The following is a 19,635-nucleotide window of genomic DNA, read 5'->3' on the forward strand; positions in this document are numbered from 1 at the left end:
GGGTTTTTAGCCGGCACATTATATTAACATCCCATATATTGTTAAATAAAGCCTATATACTTAATGCACCTCACATTTGCTTTTTCAATTGAAAATTATCTTAATACACCTCACATACTTCCTTATAATACCCTCACACCCCACATTCTCAACATACAGATTACATATTCTACATACACCCCATATTTTCTATACATCCAACATTCTTCAATCTTATAATACTCATTTGTTTCTTGAATCTCTCATTGTTCAAAGTTTTCCGCGTTAGTACCCTTCCCATTAAGAAAACTTTGGAAGTTCATAGCAGTAAACCCTCCTTTTATAAACCACAATCACCTGTTGCTCCTCACTTGTGAGGGCCAGTTCCGCAGAGAACTGGGAAACCATGTCCTCCATTGCTCATTCCAAAATCCTTAAACTCCATTTGTTTGTTCTAGCGATTGTTTTTGTGAGTACTCGTAGCACTCCAATTCGCATCCTTAAATAAATATTGGGTAGCATGGTTTCCTGGGGATCACAAGCATGTATATGGGAAGAAAGAAAGGCCTCCTATAAAAAAAAAATTGACAAAAAAAATTTGATCTTGATTCACAGTTTGATGCCCGGCAACATATGTTCGAGAAGATAATTATGATACTTTTATAAAGTTTTATAACCCATATAAGAGAAAGGGTTTGGGTAAGGAGGGATAGCAGTGAAGGTTTTTAAAGGTACGTAGTTTCATTCGTTAGAGTTTTATTCAACAATGAAGGATGGGAGTGAGTCTGTGAGAGAGGTTTTAGTAGTTGAAGAAAATAAATAATACATTAAAAGTGACATGGGGTATATTAAGAAATTTTTTATTTTTTCCAAACCTAATAAGGTTGAAATTGTCATTGCATAATAGGATACTTAAGTCATTTAATATTGAACTTAATGTGAGGCGCATTCAACGGTGGAATGCTAATATAAAAAACCTTTTTAGCCCTTTGATCGTATTTACTTTGTTAAATTTGTAATTTATTGGTACAGGTTAAAAGGCGAAAGACCTAAATACGTGAACAAACCTAACCCACTTCCACTCCACCTGCCCACAATCGCTTCATATAATATGATCTGGTCGAAAGTATTATTTATTCTCAGAATCTCAGTGCCCAAATAATTGAACAAAAGTTGGATTGAAGGTGTTTGGTATCAACTGTCGAGCACATATATATAATGGACTGGTTGTTCGAAAACCCTAAGAAAATACACATACGTATATAGAGAGAGACAGAGAGAGAGAAGACAAAGGAAGATATATCATATACACACATAAAGTTGGGAGAGAAAGTTTGGTCCAACATGACAAACAACTTTGCGAAATCTATCAAGCATGAGACTCCACCACCAAACCCTACCTTCTTTAATTTGTAAGAAAATCAAACACTCCTTATATATAAACAATGACAACCAAATATCCGTATACATTTAGTCTTAGATTCTCATATAGGAATCTTCTTTCTTCCACTATATGTATATCTGTCATGTGCTAGCATTTTGCAATGCAAAGACAAAAGAGTAGTAAGTAAATGATTTTAAAAATGTAATGTAAGGGAGATCAAAATTTTAAAATAAATTTTGTAAAATGTATGACGTGGTTGTTGATAGATAAATTATTACTTAAATGGTGATTAACGTGCTTATTTTATATTGGTAACACATTATGATTTTCAAATTTGATCTAAAAAATTGGTCTATCTAGCCTTACTCTTTAAAAACACATAGAATTATCAAAAAAATTTCGATATCCCCCGCACGTTCTACTTTTCCTTGATATGCCCCCTTATATCCCTTAGTCCAACAACCAAGAAACTTATTGCCCATTGCAAACATCCCACATATTAAGTCACAGTACCTGCTTTTTCCTAAAAGAGAGAAAAAGAAGCAATGGCCATTAGCTAATGTTACATTATGTTTATTAGTATACATTATGTTTATTTGAAGTGCTAATGATAATTTTCTTCATCAATTGTCGTGGTGATTTATTTTCAAGCACTTGAGTAGTTGAGTGTGCATGCCACTGAAATCTTCTATCATTTGTGCTCCCTACAATGGAGGCAGATTGTTTCCCTCTTATTTGGATGCCCTTCCTATCCCCTCCTATTTGTACGGTCACGGTTAAGCCATATTAATATTTTATATTAATTTTTTTTATAGAGATAATAAGACAAAAAGTAATAGGAATATAAAATGTTGACGTGACTTAACCGTGACCGCACAAATAAGAGGGAATGAGAAGGGCACCCAAACAGGAGGACAGGCAATCTGCCTCCCCCTACAAATGCCACAATCGCATTAGTGAGATTTTTAAATTAAATAAGCTTCATAATTAGTTGACAAAAAGTTTGCTTGTGTGTGTTGATTTTGGGAGAGGCATGAGTGGATGGTATAGGAAATACAGTTTCAGTTTTCAAGGACTCATCAGGCCTGAAGATTTGATATGTGTAATAAAAGTGGCAATTGAATTGAATTGAGGAGGAGGGAACTGTAACTGCAAGTCCAAGATGTAGGTAGGATAGTTCAATTCATGAATGGCAAGTCACAACCCTAATTTAATATGTTGCCTTCTCAATCTGCTTCTTTGACTTCATTCAATTTTATCGATATCTATGGGCCTCAACTGTGAAATCACTGGTAGTTAATAAGGCCAATTTGAAAGTTTCAGACACCCTTTCAAAAAATAAACTTAATATTACCACGACCTTGTAAATTTTAAAACTTTCACCAAAATTCCTTATCATGAACAAAGTAGGAATACAAACATAGGTATGTTATAAATAACTCATTATTCTAGTAATATTCATTTCGTGTCGTTTTTTCTTATTATTTTTTTAAAACATCTCAGTTACAATATTAAATAATCGAACCCTAAACCTATCAAAATTCAAATTCATTTCCGTAACCTTCCTCACCACTTGATCTTTTTTACTAATATGTGTATGTAGCGCTCTGAACTCATTTCGCTTACAAAGGGTCGACCTAGGGTTGGTTTGGTATAGCTATGTTTTGAAAGAAAAAAAAAGGCCTATGTTGTGTTGTGAGAATAAACATCTGTGAAATAAAGCAGTAGAATATTTAGTAAACTTTTTTTTTTTTTGTAAAAGTGCTTTTGGAATTAAAAAAAAAAACAGTATTATAGTGTTTAGTAAACTTTTATGTAAAACAGTTGTGACTATGTGAAATGACCAAAAAGAGTATAATACTAGATGTGCCATTAATTTAATTTTCTTAACAAATAAAGGTGAATTACTAAATATACTTTATTTTTAAAAGAAAAATATTTATAAACTTTATCTTAAACATATAATCCAACGTTTAACAAGAAATCATAATCCAACATTTATGCTGCTTCATGTTTTCATCTTTTTTTCAAAGCTCATTTTTGCTGCTTCATGTTTTCAGCTTTTTTTTTTCATCCAAAACTGTAAAAATAAGTTGTTTTTAAGTGTTACCAAACACCTTTTTGAGCTCAATTTTTTTTTATATCTACTTTTTATAAAAGTACTTCAGTATCAAATCAGTACCTAATTTTCCGTGATTTGTAAGACATTTTACTTGACAAGTTGATACAGTACTACAGGTATAACTTCTAGGTTACCAAGAGAATGAGGAAGATGTTAGAAGAAAGTGGAATATGTGGATAGTGCGTGTGAATTAATTGAAATGATTACATCATCCCTATAGTAAAATATAAAACTTTGTTCGAATTATTACAATAGGATGGTGCTATATGTACATCAATTTGTATCTTCTACACACACAATTCAATTTTTTGATCATGGGATCAAATAAATTGAAAAAAAATTAAAGGTCAAAATTAATAGGGAGTATAGAAGGTAAAAAGAAATGTGTAGATAGTACCACCAAAATTATGACTATATAGAGGTGTGTTTCCTTAAGATGAGATCAAGAAAAATGATAATTTATTACAAAGTAGAGTTTTTTTCCTATACATAAATGATCTCAAGTTGAAGAAAAACTTGTGTGAGGCCGAACGTGTTACAGGACAATGCCTAATGGACTCAATCAAAATTTGACACATTTTAAGAGTAAACAACAATTTCCTATTTACATAAAAAACTAAAAAAATATATCTCCATCATTAAAATTAAAATAAAACAATAACACCCCTTCCTAGACTTCCTCCAATGGAAAAGCCTCAATCGCAAGTGTAAAGGTGGGAAAAGAACTCTAATATGGGTTGCTTTCGTTTCATTCCTCCAGTTTGTGTATTAAATCTCTCTTATCTTCAAAGAATTGAAATCCCATCACTTCATATTTTTTTTTTCAATGGATTTAGTTGGAATTGTATAGACTTTGGTCTTGAAAACGACTACATATGATTGAACCTAGATTTGTTTTCTCTTATTTTTTTTGGGCGATGAACCATTTTTTGCAGAGACAAAAAATCTATGAAAATGATAAATATAAAGCTTATTCCTTCAAAATTAGTCAAACGATACCGCCCACGAGGAAGGGATGAATTCTCAGATGGAGAAGGGCTCCAGTTGGATGATTGGAGTCTATTTTCTACTTTTATTTATCTTTATAATACATTTTCAATTTGCTTTGTGTAATTATGAAAGCTTTAAAAGATAAATTATTAACTAAGAAATCATAGTTAAATTTTACCATGATTCAAATTTTGTTTGAGTCGTAGTGTTATTTTTTTTTTATCAAACGATATTATCTATATTAAGAGGGTGAGAGGAGTCGTAGTGCTATTAGACAATGTTGAATGGCACAAGAATTTTTTTATAACTTTGGGAGGTTGTTTCTTTATTAAAAATTATTTTCTAGAGATTTTCCCATAATACTAATATCACATCTATTATTTTACTAGTATGACTTCATTACCTTAGTATAAAGATATCCTTGTATTAGAATGAAAACCTAATTTTTTCAGAGATATGCTAAGCTTAATGATATCATATCTTATTGATTTTTGCAGATTTTTGTAGAATAATTTATAATATGAACGATTTTAATCATAAACATAAAATTTTGCCAACCAATTACAGAATATTTTGACAAGGAACTCCTCTCATCCATTGGAGATCTGAGTTAATTCCATTTTCTAATTAAAAATAGTTAATCATATGTCAAACCTAAACTGGATTGCACTGAAATCACGTGAATCAAATTATAACATATCAGAACCCAGTTACTATTAACCCATGAATGCAAATGATGGAGACACGAAGCGAGAGGACATTGAGATGATTTCGTAAAAAGAAAAAGGGAGATATGTGACTCCGCCTTCCATCGACATCTGCATAACATTTGAAAATTCAATGTACGAAAGTGCTAGGCCACGCAGAAGAACACAAAAGCTGTAAAGGAGATTGAATTATTTTTGGCGTTTAGGTTAAATAAACCATAAAGTCGCAGGATAATTCTAGCAGATCGTGGATTTGCAAAGCATAAAAAAATTAAAAATTGCAGGTACAAATGGATCGGTGGGGACTCTCTTCACTTGATTGAAGAAGATTCAACGTTAAAAGTTTTATGAATATTTAGCTTAGCAGGAAGCTTTTTAGGTTTGAATATTCCATCCTCGATGTAATCCACTATGATCTAACGCGTTTATTCCTTATATATATATATATATATATATATATATTTTTTTTTTATAAATATTATCCGTGTCAAAAACTATAAAAATGTAAAAATTTTGCTAATATCACAACCCTAAAAGGTATGCATCAAACTATTTGTGTTTCGATCAACATCTATCTCAAGCTATGCATCAAACTATTTCCATGTAAAAATGAGCTTAAACTTTTTCCTAATAACACAACCCTAAAAGGTAAATATGATGTAGCTGGAGAGGTTTTTTTTTTTTTTTTTTTTTGTTTTTTTTTTTAAATTTAGTGTAGGATGGTGCTTCATTTATCCATTGAACTCGTCATGTTTCTTGTCTTAAAACATGGAAGAAAAATTTGATGCTTTGAATATTTTAGGGTCATTAATAACATGAATTGGTTTGGCCTAGGGCTGGCCACGATTTGGATAGGTTCAAGCTTAGGTTCAAATCACAATCCAAACCACACATTGCGGCTTGCCTGTATTTCCAACCACAACTGAACCATATGACTTAAAATCAATGTAATTGGTTCACCAATGTTGTGGTATAGTTTGGTTCGATTTATGGTTTAACATGCACATATTACCAAATAAATTTGTTTGAGTTATATCGAAATAAATATAAGAAAAAAGTATATACTATCAATTTATAAAAAAATCCATCATCAAACTACAATCTCATAACTCAAAATCTCAAACTTTCAATCTCATAACTCTAAAATTGTAAAAATAAGAATGCGAAATTAGCTAACCAGAATATTCAAGTTATTAATAGGTGAATAATTCATTATCCTCGTACAAAGTGAATTAAAACGCCATAAACCCTAGTATTAATAGGGCAATCCCACCATCAATAGGATGAGTATACATCAATTCACCTTGACACACAACTTGATTGATCCATAGTGCATGCATGTTAAAATGTTGTGATATTTGTTAGTGAATTGAAAGCGATCACTGTCCTAAAATGACAACAATTTGATGGATGTTTTCCACGGACGCCGACACATACAGACAGGGAGGGGGTTTGGTAGGTTAACGAAGTTGAGAATTGAGAAAAGGGCAGTTCCTACTTTAATAATTAATTGTTGAACCAATCTTTGGATCTACCACTACCACTACCATATTTTTGCCCTATCAGTCCGTCCGGGGGGTCAAAAATGTTCAAAGATTCAAGTACATTTATGCATGCATGCATGCTGATTGCTGAATTGGTGGTATATAGTTATCCTATCTTACTATGTTTTTTATGCATCCACCAACCAACACACACCAGAACATCCCGCTTTCCCACTAGTAATTTTCTTTGTCTTGTTTTCTATTTGGTTAAATGGGCATGGTTTTGTATGTTACTAAACTTTTAAGCATTTGTCAGTTTCGATAGGTAAATGATTATCACACGTATTTGTTATTCTCTTATAAATTCATGTTCACTTATATCTGATGTTTTCGTTTAATTTATTTAAACTGATGGTCAGAAATAAAACGGATGTGTAAAAAGAGAAAACAATGTGATATCATTTTCTGTTTTGATATTATTTTAGCGGTTTTGATTTGTTTTTTTCCTTCTTAAAATAATTATTCAAAGTGAAGGAAGCGTCCTAATTTTGTCGCAAAATATCTAAAAGGAAGTATAATTTTGATAAAGACGTTTTAACCATGACGCATCGTACCATTCAACTACTTAAGGCACAAATTTTGAGTAAAATAAACACATATTTGTCCTCATTTGAGAAAGACCGGTTACTTATGGTTAAATTTGTGTGGTTAGGGGTAAAGTTATATCGTCCAAAAATCGAAGCTGTTTTTTAAATTGAGTCTAATTGTAACGTACTTATTATAATAAGGACTACAAAAAATTTCTAACAAAACATATTTAAAATAAAATTGAGTACAACTAATTTTGAAGAGTTAGATTATAAGCGAAAAATATCTATAATATAGATAGCTAAAAACGATTTAGTTGTGATATAGACAATTATCGACAAACAAAATCTATGATATAGATATATCCAATAAGTAAAAGGACTGAATGCAATATGATTGAACAAATTTTAAGATTTAGGATATTAAAATTCTTTAAAATTTCAATTTTATCACAAACTTAACAAAAATATAATAATTATTGGACATCTAAGGACTCGAATTTGAATCCTTGCTCAATATCGTATATGGTTTGTATCAAAAAATTGGAAAACGCTATAAGATTGTTTTAGACTTTTGGTCGAGGATGTCCAAAATTTGGTTCCTCATCTGAATCAGATGATCACCAATGTAGACTGTTAACTGGACCTGTGCATCGACCAACACTAAATGGGACAAGGCCCTAACCAACAGTCTGGTTTAGTCTTATGATCCCACTTCTTAACTTTTTGTTGAGTTCATATCATGTTTTGAACTCCATGTTTATTAGACACAAGACAACCCAACAAGAAAACGACACGAAATTAACGAGCTCAAATTGGCCATAAGCATGCTTGTGTCATGATCGTGTTGACTCATTTAACGCAGTTGATGCAGTGTGTTTTTGGGTCAATCCACTTGGAAAGTAATACGCTTTAACACGTTTACGTAATGTACGATTCATGTAAACCATACAACACGAGATAGTACACCTTAACTGAAGGTGAAGTAGCAAGTTTAAACCCGTTCAGTTGATGTAAACATTCAAGTTTATGAATATATTTGTAACGTTAAATGCTAAACCGGTCAATCGTGCCACTGTCGATAAACATGTTTAATGATCGTCGTGTTCGGTTCTGAAAAAATAAAAGGGACCAGAGCAACAAGTGTGTCATGTTTGAGCTGACCCTAATTTGTTCGTGTCGAATTCATGTCAACCAGAACTTGACCCGTGAGCACCAATTGACACCCCTAACTCTTGGAATAATTGTACGCATTCTCTTTATGGTATTAGAGGAGCTGTTTGAAAAGAACAAGCCCATTAGCCCATGCATGTTCAAAGTTGGGCTACCCTTGGATTCGGGTTGTAAACCACTTGAACTACAAATCCCCTGCAAAGAGCGAATTCGCGATCGCAATACACACTTCATTAATACTACTTAGCTAAAATTCATCAGCATTATCTTACCGAAGCTCCAGGTTGTTATGGTCGCGAACCACCCATTGAAGCCCAAGCTTACTTACAAAGTTAAAATCTAAACGAATCTCAACCCAAGGCAAGAACGAAAAACACGTTTCATTTTCCTTTTCGCTTCATTGCAACAAACATTTCATTTCACTTTGATCTTGGGTGGATATAAATGAATTAAAAGAAAATCAATCAACACACGTTTTATTTTTGAGGAACATGTTCGAGTACCATACAAGCTCTATGACACAACTTAGAAACCTATATGTGATGCTCTAAATCAAGGAGTTGTAGAGAGCGTCTTAGTTTGCATTTGATAGATCGATTACCTACCGTTTATTTTCTATCAATGTGATGTTGAGAAAGGGTATCAAGGGACCATCTAAATTCTAAAACGGCTTCATCTCCAACGTAAAGTAGTAAACACAACCTGTTCATTTTCTGACGAAAGAAACCCCCTTCTGAATGCTTGCTGCTAGTTCTTTCTTTGCCTTCTCCAAGCCAGCCCTGTTTTGCAAACACGGAAAAATGTAAAACTTTTCGTATAGAGTAAGTCAATTGCACGGCTTCAAAACAGGTAAGATTACAAACCTCTCATACTCACTCAGGGGGCCAAGAGGATATATTTCCTCAGCTCCAGTACGGCCAAGCCGCACCTTGGATGCAAAGAAGGGAAGTTCAGTCACCTACAGCAGGCATGCATTCCTTGTTAGGTCGAAGACAAGAAAGACCAGTTTATGCCATAAATTCAGTTCATACAGAAGCAAATAAAATGCTAGTAACATGCCTGAGAAGCCAAAAATGCACATTCGACAACCCCAGCATCTCCTCGCAAGCCACGAAGGCATGCATCTGCAAATTTAACAGCAGCATATGCCTGCATTTTTTGTCAGTTACTGTAAAAATAAATTAAGAAAAGTAAAAACTTCTGAAACTACTAACCATTGATAACGTTGCAGAACCAGCTCCAGCTTTTGCCTGAAAAACATGTAAAGATTGACTGGTAAACTAGCACTCTTGAGTATCAATAAAATTATGGTAGCACGAAAATGCAAAAGGTTTTGAAGCAAGGCACCGTTTTTTAATTTCCAATCACAAAATAGAGGAGACTTCACTCTTCTAAAAGATGAGATGAGACTAAGCATGGTGTTAAGAACATGACAGCACTGAGCCAGAGAGTGGTAGCCTATAGACAGGAAAAGCTATGACTACTAAACCTCTTGCATAAGACCTGATAACCACTTAAGGAGTCTCTGCCTGCAAACACTGAGGGAATGGGAAAAGCTCTCAATACCATCTGCTTTCATTTACAAGAGCAATTTTTGAATCCTAATAAGCAAATCTTTGACATGAGCTTGTCCGTGATACTAAAGTACCTTTATCCCACCCTGTTAATTGTTTTCATGTCTTTTGCATGCCCAAAATCTGCAACTATTCACGATGACCACAAAGAAAGTTGCTGCAAATAGAAAGGGAGCCCACAACTATTGCTCAGATACTCTGTCAATTGTACAAAACCTTCAGCCACCACTTAATTCGATTGTTGTACCCTCTTAACACCTTCTACGGTACTTTGTCAGGGTATCAGCCTTAACATACTATTCAGAACTTATAATTCTTCCAATCTACTGTCTACGGTACTTTCCCACATTTGTTCTGTCAAAAAATTATCTTACTTTCTGCATTAAATTAAAATAAATTGTAGGATTTGCATTCACTTAAAGTAAAGCATGTAGTCTCCATATGTAATTAGCAGCCAATCAAGAAAATAAGCATTTTGTTACTCACCTCAACCACCTCAGTGCCACCATTCTGAATGCGATCTGTTAGGTAATCAACTTCTTTTGGGGTGAAAGAGCATGGAGGTTTAACCTGCATAAAGCAATAACGACAATGACTTTAAACAAACTCTCTGCACAATCACACACAGAGCTGAAACATCTGAAAACAAGGTGTCCTAACCTGAGACAGAAGAGGCAAAATTGTAACCCCTGCATGACCCCCAACAACGGGAACGTCGATGTCCCTAGGATCAAGACCCAGAATCTCTCCCTGCAATCATATAACAATTTCATAATCTATAACCAAAATGTGCAATTGGGTAGCAATAAAACATAATAATCAAATTACTAAATGCATACCACAAAAGTATTGGCTCTAACAACATCAAGCATGGTGACTCCCAATAGTTTCTTAGGATCAAAGGTACCAGCTTTTTTGAAAACTTCAGCAGCAATGGGAACTGTGGAGTTCACAGGGTTGCTAATCACGTTAACAATGGCATACGGACAGCACCTGGCGATTGCTTCACTGATCGTCTTGACGATTCCGGCATTGATGTTGAACAAATCGTCCCTTGTCATTCCGGGTTTTCGGGGCACACCGGCCGGAATGATCACCAGCTCCATTCCGGTCAGCGCTTCCTCCAGCTGCTGCTGCCCCAAAAACCCGCGCACCTACAAAACCCAATACCCCAATTTTGCAAATTTAGAAATTTGAAAATTGAAATGAATGAATCAACGAATTTGGGATTTGGGGTTTGGGGTTTTGGAGCTTACTACGGCGCCGGTGTCCATGTGGCTGATATCGGAGGTGACGCCGGGGGTGTTGACGACGTCGTATAGGTGGAGAACGGAGACCAAGGGGTTCATCTTCATTAACATGGCGAGAGGCTGGCCTATGCCGCCGGCTGCTCCAAGTATGGCTACTTTGAAACCAGCAGCGCCGCCCTTGGCGCGGCAATTCAAGCGGCTAACAGTGGCAGCGTTCTCCATCTGGAGATTTGGTGGGTCCAAATGGGCGGAAATTCTAGCAATCCGTTGGTTCGCGTTCACTTCTGAGCTCGTCTGCTGCTGCATCGTGTGATTTTTTGTGGCGAAAATTGATCCGATCGTCGATAAATAAATGAGCAGAGAGAGGGGGTGGAGAGGATGAGTGAAGACGGGAAAGCTTTGCTGGGAAATTGGGCGGTGTGGAATATGGAAACTGATCTTATCCCAAGTTGAAGTTCCCAAAACCCAATAATATGACTGATCCGAACTTTCTGACTTCTGGTGCTTCACCGCAATTGGGTGAGGACAAGGATTGTCTGCTCTCATTTTCGATGCTGTTCTATGCCCTTCTATATTTGTATGATCACGGTTAAATCATATTAATATTTTATATTACTATTTATTTTTCTCTTATTATTTCTATAAAAAAATAATATAAAATGTTGACGTGACTTAATCGTGACCACATAAAACAAGAGAGCACAGGAGGGCAGACAATCCTTGTCGATTGGGTTATGGGAAAGGGGGTGGATTATCTGCCCTCCCATTTCCATACTCTCCTAATGCCCTCTTGTTTGTGTGGTCACAGTTAAGCCACGTCAATCTTTTATATTTCTATTACTTTTTGTTTTATTATTTTTATAAAAAATTAATATAAAATGTTGACGTGGCTTAACCGTGACCACATATCATAGGAGGGCATGGGGAGAGTATGAAAATAGGAGGGTAGACAATCCACCTCCTATGGGAAAAGGATAAGGATTTGGATCTCATCCGGATCCAAATTGTGGGGATCCGGATCCTCACATCTTAACTATTCATCTATCCCCACATCTTAACTATTCATCGTACATTGTACGGTTAGAAATCATTTGATTGTTATTATTTAAAATTAAACAATTATAGTAACTAACAAAAACTGACCGCACGATATACGATGAACGATTAGAATGTGAGGATCCTTAGAATCTTCATAAAGAGGATCCTCATCCATGGAAAAAGCCATAATATGAAATGGGTGCATTTTTCTCACCCATAACTTTAGATAGGGGTGGAAAAAAAAAATTGGAATTTCTCAAACCGAATCGAACAAAAAAAGTCCCGAAACCAAATAGAAGGTTCTGAACCGATAACTATTTTAATATAATTTTATATATAGAATTAATAATAGCTTTTGGATTTGGTTGATATTAAATCTTAACCATTCGTTAAAAACTTAACTCTCTCTCTCTCTCACCTTAATTCCTCACAGATCACAAACTCTTGACTCTCTCTCAACCTTTGAAGCTCTCTCTAAGTCTTGACCTAGCTTCCTCTCTATCCTTTCTGAGTCTCCAACATCACCACCCACCACCACACTTCTCCCTCTTGAACCTCTCCAGCGTCGTCACGACTATAGAGGCACGCATCTTTGAATCTGTCTCTCTCAACCCTTTCTGTTTCTTTTTCTCATCTTATGCGTCACTCCCAACCACTCATTCCTTTATCAACTCATCGTCGACCACAATCATCTATGTTTTATCTTCGGCGTTCAAGCTATTAAGGTAAGCAATTTCATATTTACAAAACGAATTAGGGATTTATGCTTTAGGGCTTTTGAATTAAGGTTCGAATGAGGATTTACAAATTGGGATTTTACGATTTAGGGCTTTTGATAGTTTCTGGATTTGGATTTGGATTTCTCAAATTTGAATAATTTGAAATTTTTAGCATGCATGTTTGATTTTTGCAATAAGATTACTTAGATTTATGAGTCATGCACATGATAACGCTCCAAGAGGTAAGTACCTTTGGTTATTTATTGTATACATGATGGAATGTAGATTTTACATGCTTACGAGTCACACACATGAGCTACACTCTGACTTGAGTTAGCCTTAATCATGTGTGACTTTTATATGATAAGCCTCTAACTAATTCAAGTCTAAATTCCCTTAATCGACCACAAGCAAGTCAGCTTGGTCAAAGAAATAATGTCCTATGCAATGACTCAGACACCTATAATGGGTCAACATTTGGAATTGCATATTCAGAGCTGGGAATGATCTTTCAGATCGTTTCCATGGATGGCCCAAGGAATGTGCCATCTTGCCACCCTCACAACAAACTCTTATTCTTCCTTTCAAGAATGTATATGTTTTGAGCCTCGCATGACTTTGTTTATACTTTCTTGCATCATCTTTTTTGAGGTATAGGAACCCCCCAATATACCTGCAAACATCAGAACTTTGGTGAAATAATGTTCACCAACAAGTTAAATTTTGATTCGTTAGGGCTTATGTGGCTCACATTATGGGTTTTGCCAAATTGCGCACATTGCATATGACTCATCAAGGACAGACGAGTCATCAAACGACACATGTCGACATTGAAATCTCCTTCAAACAAGAGGAAATTAACCATTGTTAAAACCAAATTTGCGCACCGATCATGTGTAGAGGAAGTGTTTGAACTCGATTACTTGCAAAATAGTAAACAACTATGAACAAGCCTAGACCGGGGGAAGAGGGGAGGGTGTGTCGACCAAAGACTCTCTGACGGTCAAGTTAGTGAATAGTTTTAAACTCAAGCAGTGGGCAAAAGAATTCAAGTGTTTAGACTGCGCTACCAGAGATGAACCCTAGATGACTGTATTTATACTTTAAGGAGATAGGCATTTTTAGGATAGAATCCTTATTCTAAGTCGGGAGAATCCTAGAGGATATCTAAAGGTAGATATTGCACATAAGTTATAATTACTTGCGATTCACACCAATTCTTAGATTGCAGGAACTCCAAGACTTAAAGGATCTAATTGTGTCCATATCCAGATTAGATCGCATGTTTGCAAAACAAACATGGTTATCTAGTGGAGTCGCTAGGGCTCCACCTATCGCCCCATAATAGGATAATGGTGGCACTGCTACTCTTTCCTCATCCAGTTTCCTCTCTGATCTTTCGATGTTTGAAATCCTTAAACCAAAAATCTTCTTTTTCCTTAATAATCTCTATCACGAAGCTAAGTAATTCCCAGTTTAGCCATTATTCCATGCTAGTATCCTTCGCTTCTTACTTTCATAAAATTCATCCCCTCGTAGCACCCTCTATGCAATTCTTGTGTATGGGTGGAATTTCTGCAAAGTGTTGTGATTCTTCAGAAGGTTCTTTGTCACCGCTTTCTTCCTCATCCTCCGCTTATAGACAATGGCAACAATGGACCTCCATCATAATACTCACCCACAATGTAGTATCTTGCTCGAAACATAGCAAGATGGGTATAGCACGTAATTTATTATGTAGCAATATCTCTATTAGCACCAATGACTCTTGCCAAGGAGCCTTCAAAAATTTTCTTTTGTCAGGGGTGAGAGCTTGTCTCCCCCAAACTATTGTACTTATTTGAACCCTTTTATTGAGACTTTGATAATAAACATGTGCATACGTGATCTTTTTACTTTGTCTTGTGCCTTTTTTCCTTAATCTAATAAATCCTTCCAAGGTAAATGAACTTGTAGAAATAAAATAAGCAACGAAGCAGGATACAAGTAAGTTTGTGGGCTTGGGACATAGCTCAAAAGCCCTATCGGTAATGTTGATACGGAGTAACATTACCTCTCAAACTTAGAATCCATAAAGTATTCTCATCGCGATATCCAGAACACCACCATACTTCGGTACCAGGAATTAAACCTTAAACCCATGAAGAATCTTTCGCTCCGTGCTTTTCAATTCATTTATCGGACTTAAAAATTTCAAACAACCTGCAAGAAACAAATCAATAACAACTTTTTACCGTACCTTAGTTCTTGGATAAAAAATTTCAATACTTGTAATGTAGTACTAGGAAATGATTTCTTTTTTAGATTAGATCACGTGTCTGTCTCCAGTGAAGCTTAAACAAAAGTTTTTTGGAAACTTGGTCGTTGACATGTGGATCGAAAACACTTTTTGAATCCTTTTGTCAGCATCAAACCTCAACGTTTTCGATCAGACTACCTTAAGTAGCTAAGTCAAAGCATTTCCACATATCGGAGCTTCATTGGAATAAAATTCCTCTTAGGGATTTCTAGGCTGGATGCCCCTTTCGGACCTGGAAACATATAATGTCGTAGAACATACTTGACTTAGTACGTTGGTCCGGGATAGAAGTAGTCGTACTTGGGGTTAGAGTTCAGAACCACCTTTGGATAATTCCTGGGTCGCCCTTTCGACTATTCCTTTTAATAGCATAGAGCCTAGGTTTGAATGTTATAACCCACAACTTTACTAGTTGTATAAACTCTTCGGAGGCTGGATGGTGAGTTAGACTTTCGAGTCAGGGCGCCATGTGCTCATCCCCGTAGCTCGCCAATCGTAACCGCGCAGTTTACCGTTTAAGTCTCCCAAGCTAATAACTGTTTAACATGGAATGAGCTACGAGAGACTTATCTGATAATGCTATTTTGAATTTTAGACTTGCATTTGTGCGAAGTTTTCAAAGTATGTGCTTTGTTTGGGACGAGTGAGGTACTCCATGCATCACAAAAAAGAAAAAAAGAAAAAAAAAAAAAAAAAAACAAACATCAAGACAACTAAAATTTCCTTATTCATGGTAAAAGTAGGATTAAATTTTTAAAGGGATGTGATTGAATCCGAGAAGGATTGCCTATATATCTCTGGGGAGGAAAATCAAATCACTTAATGTAAATAATTACATCAGGGATAACTTTTGACGATAAGCTTATGGTGAGGTGTTAGGAGATGAGTTCTCTACGAACTTGTCTTTGCGTAGACGATGGCTTTGCTATTGAGTCCGGAATGGACTGCTTACATACTGGGTAGGGAATCGAACTACGTGTAGTCCCGATTGCCTTTTTTTTTTACTCAATTTGAAGACATCAACAGGAAGTCTATCTTAGGGTAATAAAAGTCAGATTTCTTATGACCCTTTCCATCATTTCTCTTATTTTTAGAATTTTTCGTCCTCTATGGATGCAGTTTATGTTAAAAGTGGGCTTCTTTGCCGGTCGTCAATCTTCATCGTTTGTGTACTTATCTGATTGGTTCCTATCATTGGGTTCGACTCAGCCTTTTTTCCTTACTTTGTCTCTGACGAATTCCCAGCAATGCCCTGATCCAACAGTTACTCAATGTGATTCCTTAACATTTACAACCCCTAGTGGCATGGCTAATGCTCTTGTGGAAAGAGCCGTGCTCGTTTACGTTTTTCTTCGGCATGTGTTTCAGGAGCGGTTTTGGGCATCAGAAGAATAACTTGTCCTTTATGCTATTAAGGATGTTGTTGATGGTGGTGCTTTGAGTAGTATACTGTTTTGGCTTTGGTGGGGCCTGTTTATTTGGACGTCCTTCTTTAAGAACTTGTCGCAAAGCAGGATGAGGGGTGTTCTTGTTAGCTCTTCTTTTGTTAGTCTTTTTTGGGGTAATTTGGGTGGTTTGTGGTTCTTCTAGTCTTTTCATTCCAAATAGTCAGATTGTCCAAGATATCAAAGTATTCGACCAAAGTGGCATAATCATGCTTCCTTTTGTTCAGCTTCTGGGAAATGAGTGCATAACATACATGCCTTGTTTGAACGCCATAGTGGCCAACTTATCATTAGATTTTTACATTTCTACTAGCTCTACTAGAAGCGCTTCAGTTAGGTCATGAGATTTTCGTTTGTAGATTGAGAGGTCATTCTGAACAGGGCTTTATGAAGCTTGCAAACATTACGGTGCATTGAATAGGTGTTCGTGAAGATGTCAACCAAACTTTCAAAACAATCAATGGACCTGGTTGGCAGTTCCAAGTACCATCTCATGGTTAGCCTCTTCAAGATGGATGGGAAATATTTTCCCATCTAGGCATTATTGTTGTTATTTAGGACCATGAGATTCTAGTAGTGCATAACATGGTAGTTTGAAGTCAGAATCACCACAGAATAGTTTCAATTGAGGTTAGGAAAACTTCTTTGGTGGGGGGGGGGGGGGTTGATTTCGATCGCCATCGAAATTAGACTTTCGACTAGGACCATCTACCTACTGGGGATTCGAGGATGGTTGTTCCTGACCAAACTTCTGGGGTTCTCTCTATCTGAATGACGTTGCCGCTCTTGGTCTTCAAAAAATTCAGGTTCGTCAAATCTTAGGTAACGAGGCTCCATTCTCAGTGTTCCCATTGTATTTTGGAAGGAGCATTATGTGGTTCCTAGAGTATGTCTTCACATGCTACATTGGTGACCTGTCCGCCGCATATGAGACCCCTGCTTGGACTAGGGACATTTATGGAGATTGGGAAAGTAGGTGACACTATGGGTTCTCATTTAAGGGTTATGGTGATTATGTTTCCATAACCAAAAACAGGTATTTGGGTTTCAGGAATTGGTCCGCTCGAGTTTTCCAGATTCTGTTGGAAGTATGCCCTCAAAGCCACTCATTTAATGAAATAGCTTTTGGAATACTTATTGTGTTAAACTTTATATGTTTAATGAAGGGCAAAGCTTATTGTTAATCATTATTTATTGTATTATATGTGTAAGCAATAAGGGAATCCAAGGAATGTATTTAACCTAACAGAGAAGTGATCTAAGTAAGTTAGATTAACGAGACATTTCTTTTATGTTCATTCCTAAAACGTTCTTAGTCATAGGATTGCCAGTTGGGCATTGACAATCCGCTAAGGTTAATATGTGTTATGTTAACTCAAGCGTGAGTATGACTAGTCTCAAGTCATTTGATGTTGGACACTGAGACAAACACATAGGTGCTCAAAAGGTAATTGAGTACACTGAACCACGATCAAAAGAGAGTTCGAACATACATGTCATGTAAGAGCTAAGTTGCAATATGCAAAGTAGTCATTTGACTTGAAGCATCATAGATGTCTAATGGTTAGGCCCTTGATCTTTGATCATATCAAAGGCATTCCTTCGAGAGTGTCCACGACATTGTTGGGGTCAAGCTATCTAGTCATGTAGGCATATGAATGTGGATCTCTAACATTCCATGGTGGAGGGAGAAGACTTTGAGATATGATTTGGGAGTCTTTGGCCAAAGCATACGAATATGACTTATGAAGCTTGTTCCAAATCATATTCAATTGAATCATATAAGAGAAGTATCATAATGGATGGTAGACATGAAACAAACTATCACTCAAACAATGTGATTAAGAGTATTGTATTAGAGAATGACCGTATTGCATTATAATTGTAACTGGATAGGTTCTCTAACCACATCTACTTAGCTTAGGTAGCCATGGCATACTGCTAGGTGTCACTCATGGTTTGTGGAAGCTCTGAAGATTAGCAAACACTAATCTTCATCAAATGAAGAATTGAAATGTAGTTTCAATTCACAATCGATCGTTAAGAGTAATAATCGCCCACTGCCTAGCTAATTGGAACCTAATGGATCGTACACCGAGTAAGGATGAAAGTGAAGAAATATAAATGAGATGGATAATCAATTAAATAGTTTAATTGAGAATGGTCAAAATTAATTAATTAGTTAATTAATCTTACGAAAGGTTCGTAATGGGCTTTTAAGTTGGTTTTGGGTCCACAAGGCCCATTGAGTTTAAGTTGTGTGACAACTAAAACTAAATGGAAATTAACCCAAAAACAAAGTCAAAACCGGCCAGGGGTTAGTGGTAGCAAACTTGGGTTAATTGCAAGTTTGCCACTCACATGTGAGGTAGTATAAAGTCATCTTTATAGCTTTTTCTCACTAGGGTTTTCTTAAGGCAAAGAAGATAAACTTTCCTCCTTTTTTCTCTATAGAGGCTGGCCACTTAGGGAGACTTTTACTAGCATCTAAAATCTTTCTAAGTCATCCATCTTCTCTTCACACTACATCTTTGGTGTGGAGACTTAGAGGTACCAAACCTTTGGCACTTTTTGGAGTTCCTTTCCTCACATATTCGAGGAGCAAAGGAGATTCAAAAGGAAGAAAAATCACAAGGAAGATTCAAGGAATTAGGAGGTGACTTGAAGGCCTTCCACTTGGGTGAATCTCTTGTGTAAACAAGGATGAGCTTTAAGGGTAGTGAATCTCAAGAGTTTTGTGGTTTACCATTCACTAGGCTTTGAAAGTCATGGGTTTTAGAATTATTTTTGAATGCATGCCTACTTTAATGTGTTAATAGTTTGCCTATGTGTTCAAATGTTCTCACATGTTCTTAGTTAGGACAAAAATTTTCCTTCAGATTCT

The 19,635-nt window shown here is 36.0% G+C and overlaps 1 protein-coding gene across 1 annotated transcript; it reads right to left on the bottom strand.

Annotated features, from left to right (window-relative positions):
* Positions 1–8,875: 8,875 nt before the first annotated feature.
* On the bottom strand, positions 8,876–11,815 carry LOC137747353 (malate dehydrogenase, glyoxysomal). Its single transcript, XM_068487450.2, has 8 exons — positions 11,257–11,815; positions 10,840–11,154; positions 10,661–10,750; positions 10,487–10,570; positions 9,641–9,676; positions 9,486–9,575; positions 9,290–9,384; positions 8,876–9,205 (listed from the first exon to the last, which is right to left on the bottom strand). Exons 1-8 carry the CDS (start codon positions 11,794–11,796, stop codon positions 9,133–9,135), a joined length of 1,323 nt encoding a protein of 440 aa, XP_068343551.2. The 5' UTR covers positions 11,797–11,815; the 3' UTR covers positions 8,876–9,132.
* Positions 11,816–19,635: the final 7,820 nt, after the last annotated feature.

The sequence above is a fragment of the Pyrus communis genome, chromosome 2 (genome assembly GCF_041283825.1).
Source record: "Pyrus communis isolate YQ-2024b chromosome 2, ASM4128382v1, whole genome shotgun sequence".
Lineage (NCBI taxonomy): Eukaryota > Viridiplantae > Streptophyta > Magnoliopsida > Rosales > Rosaceae > Pyrus > Pyrus communis.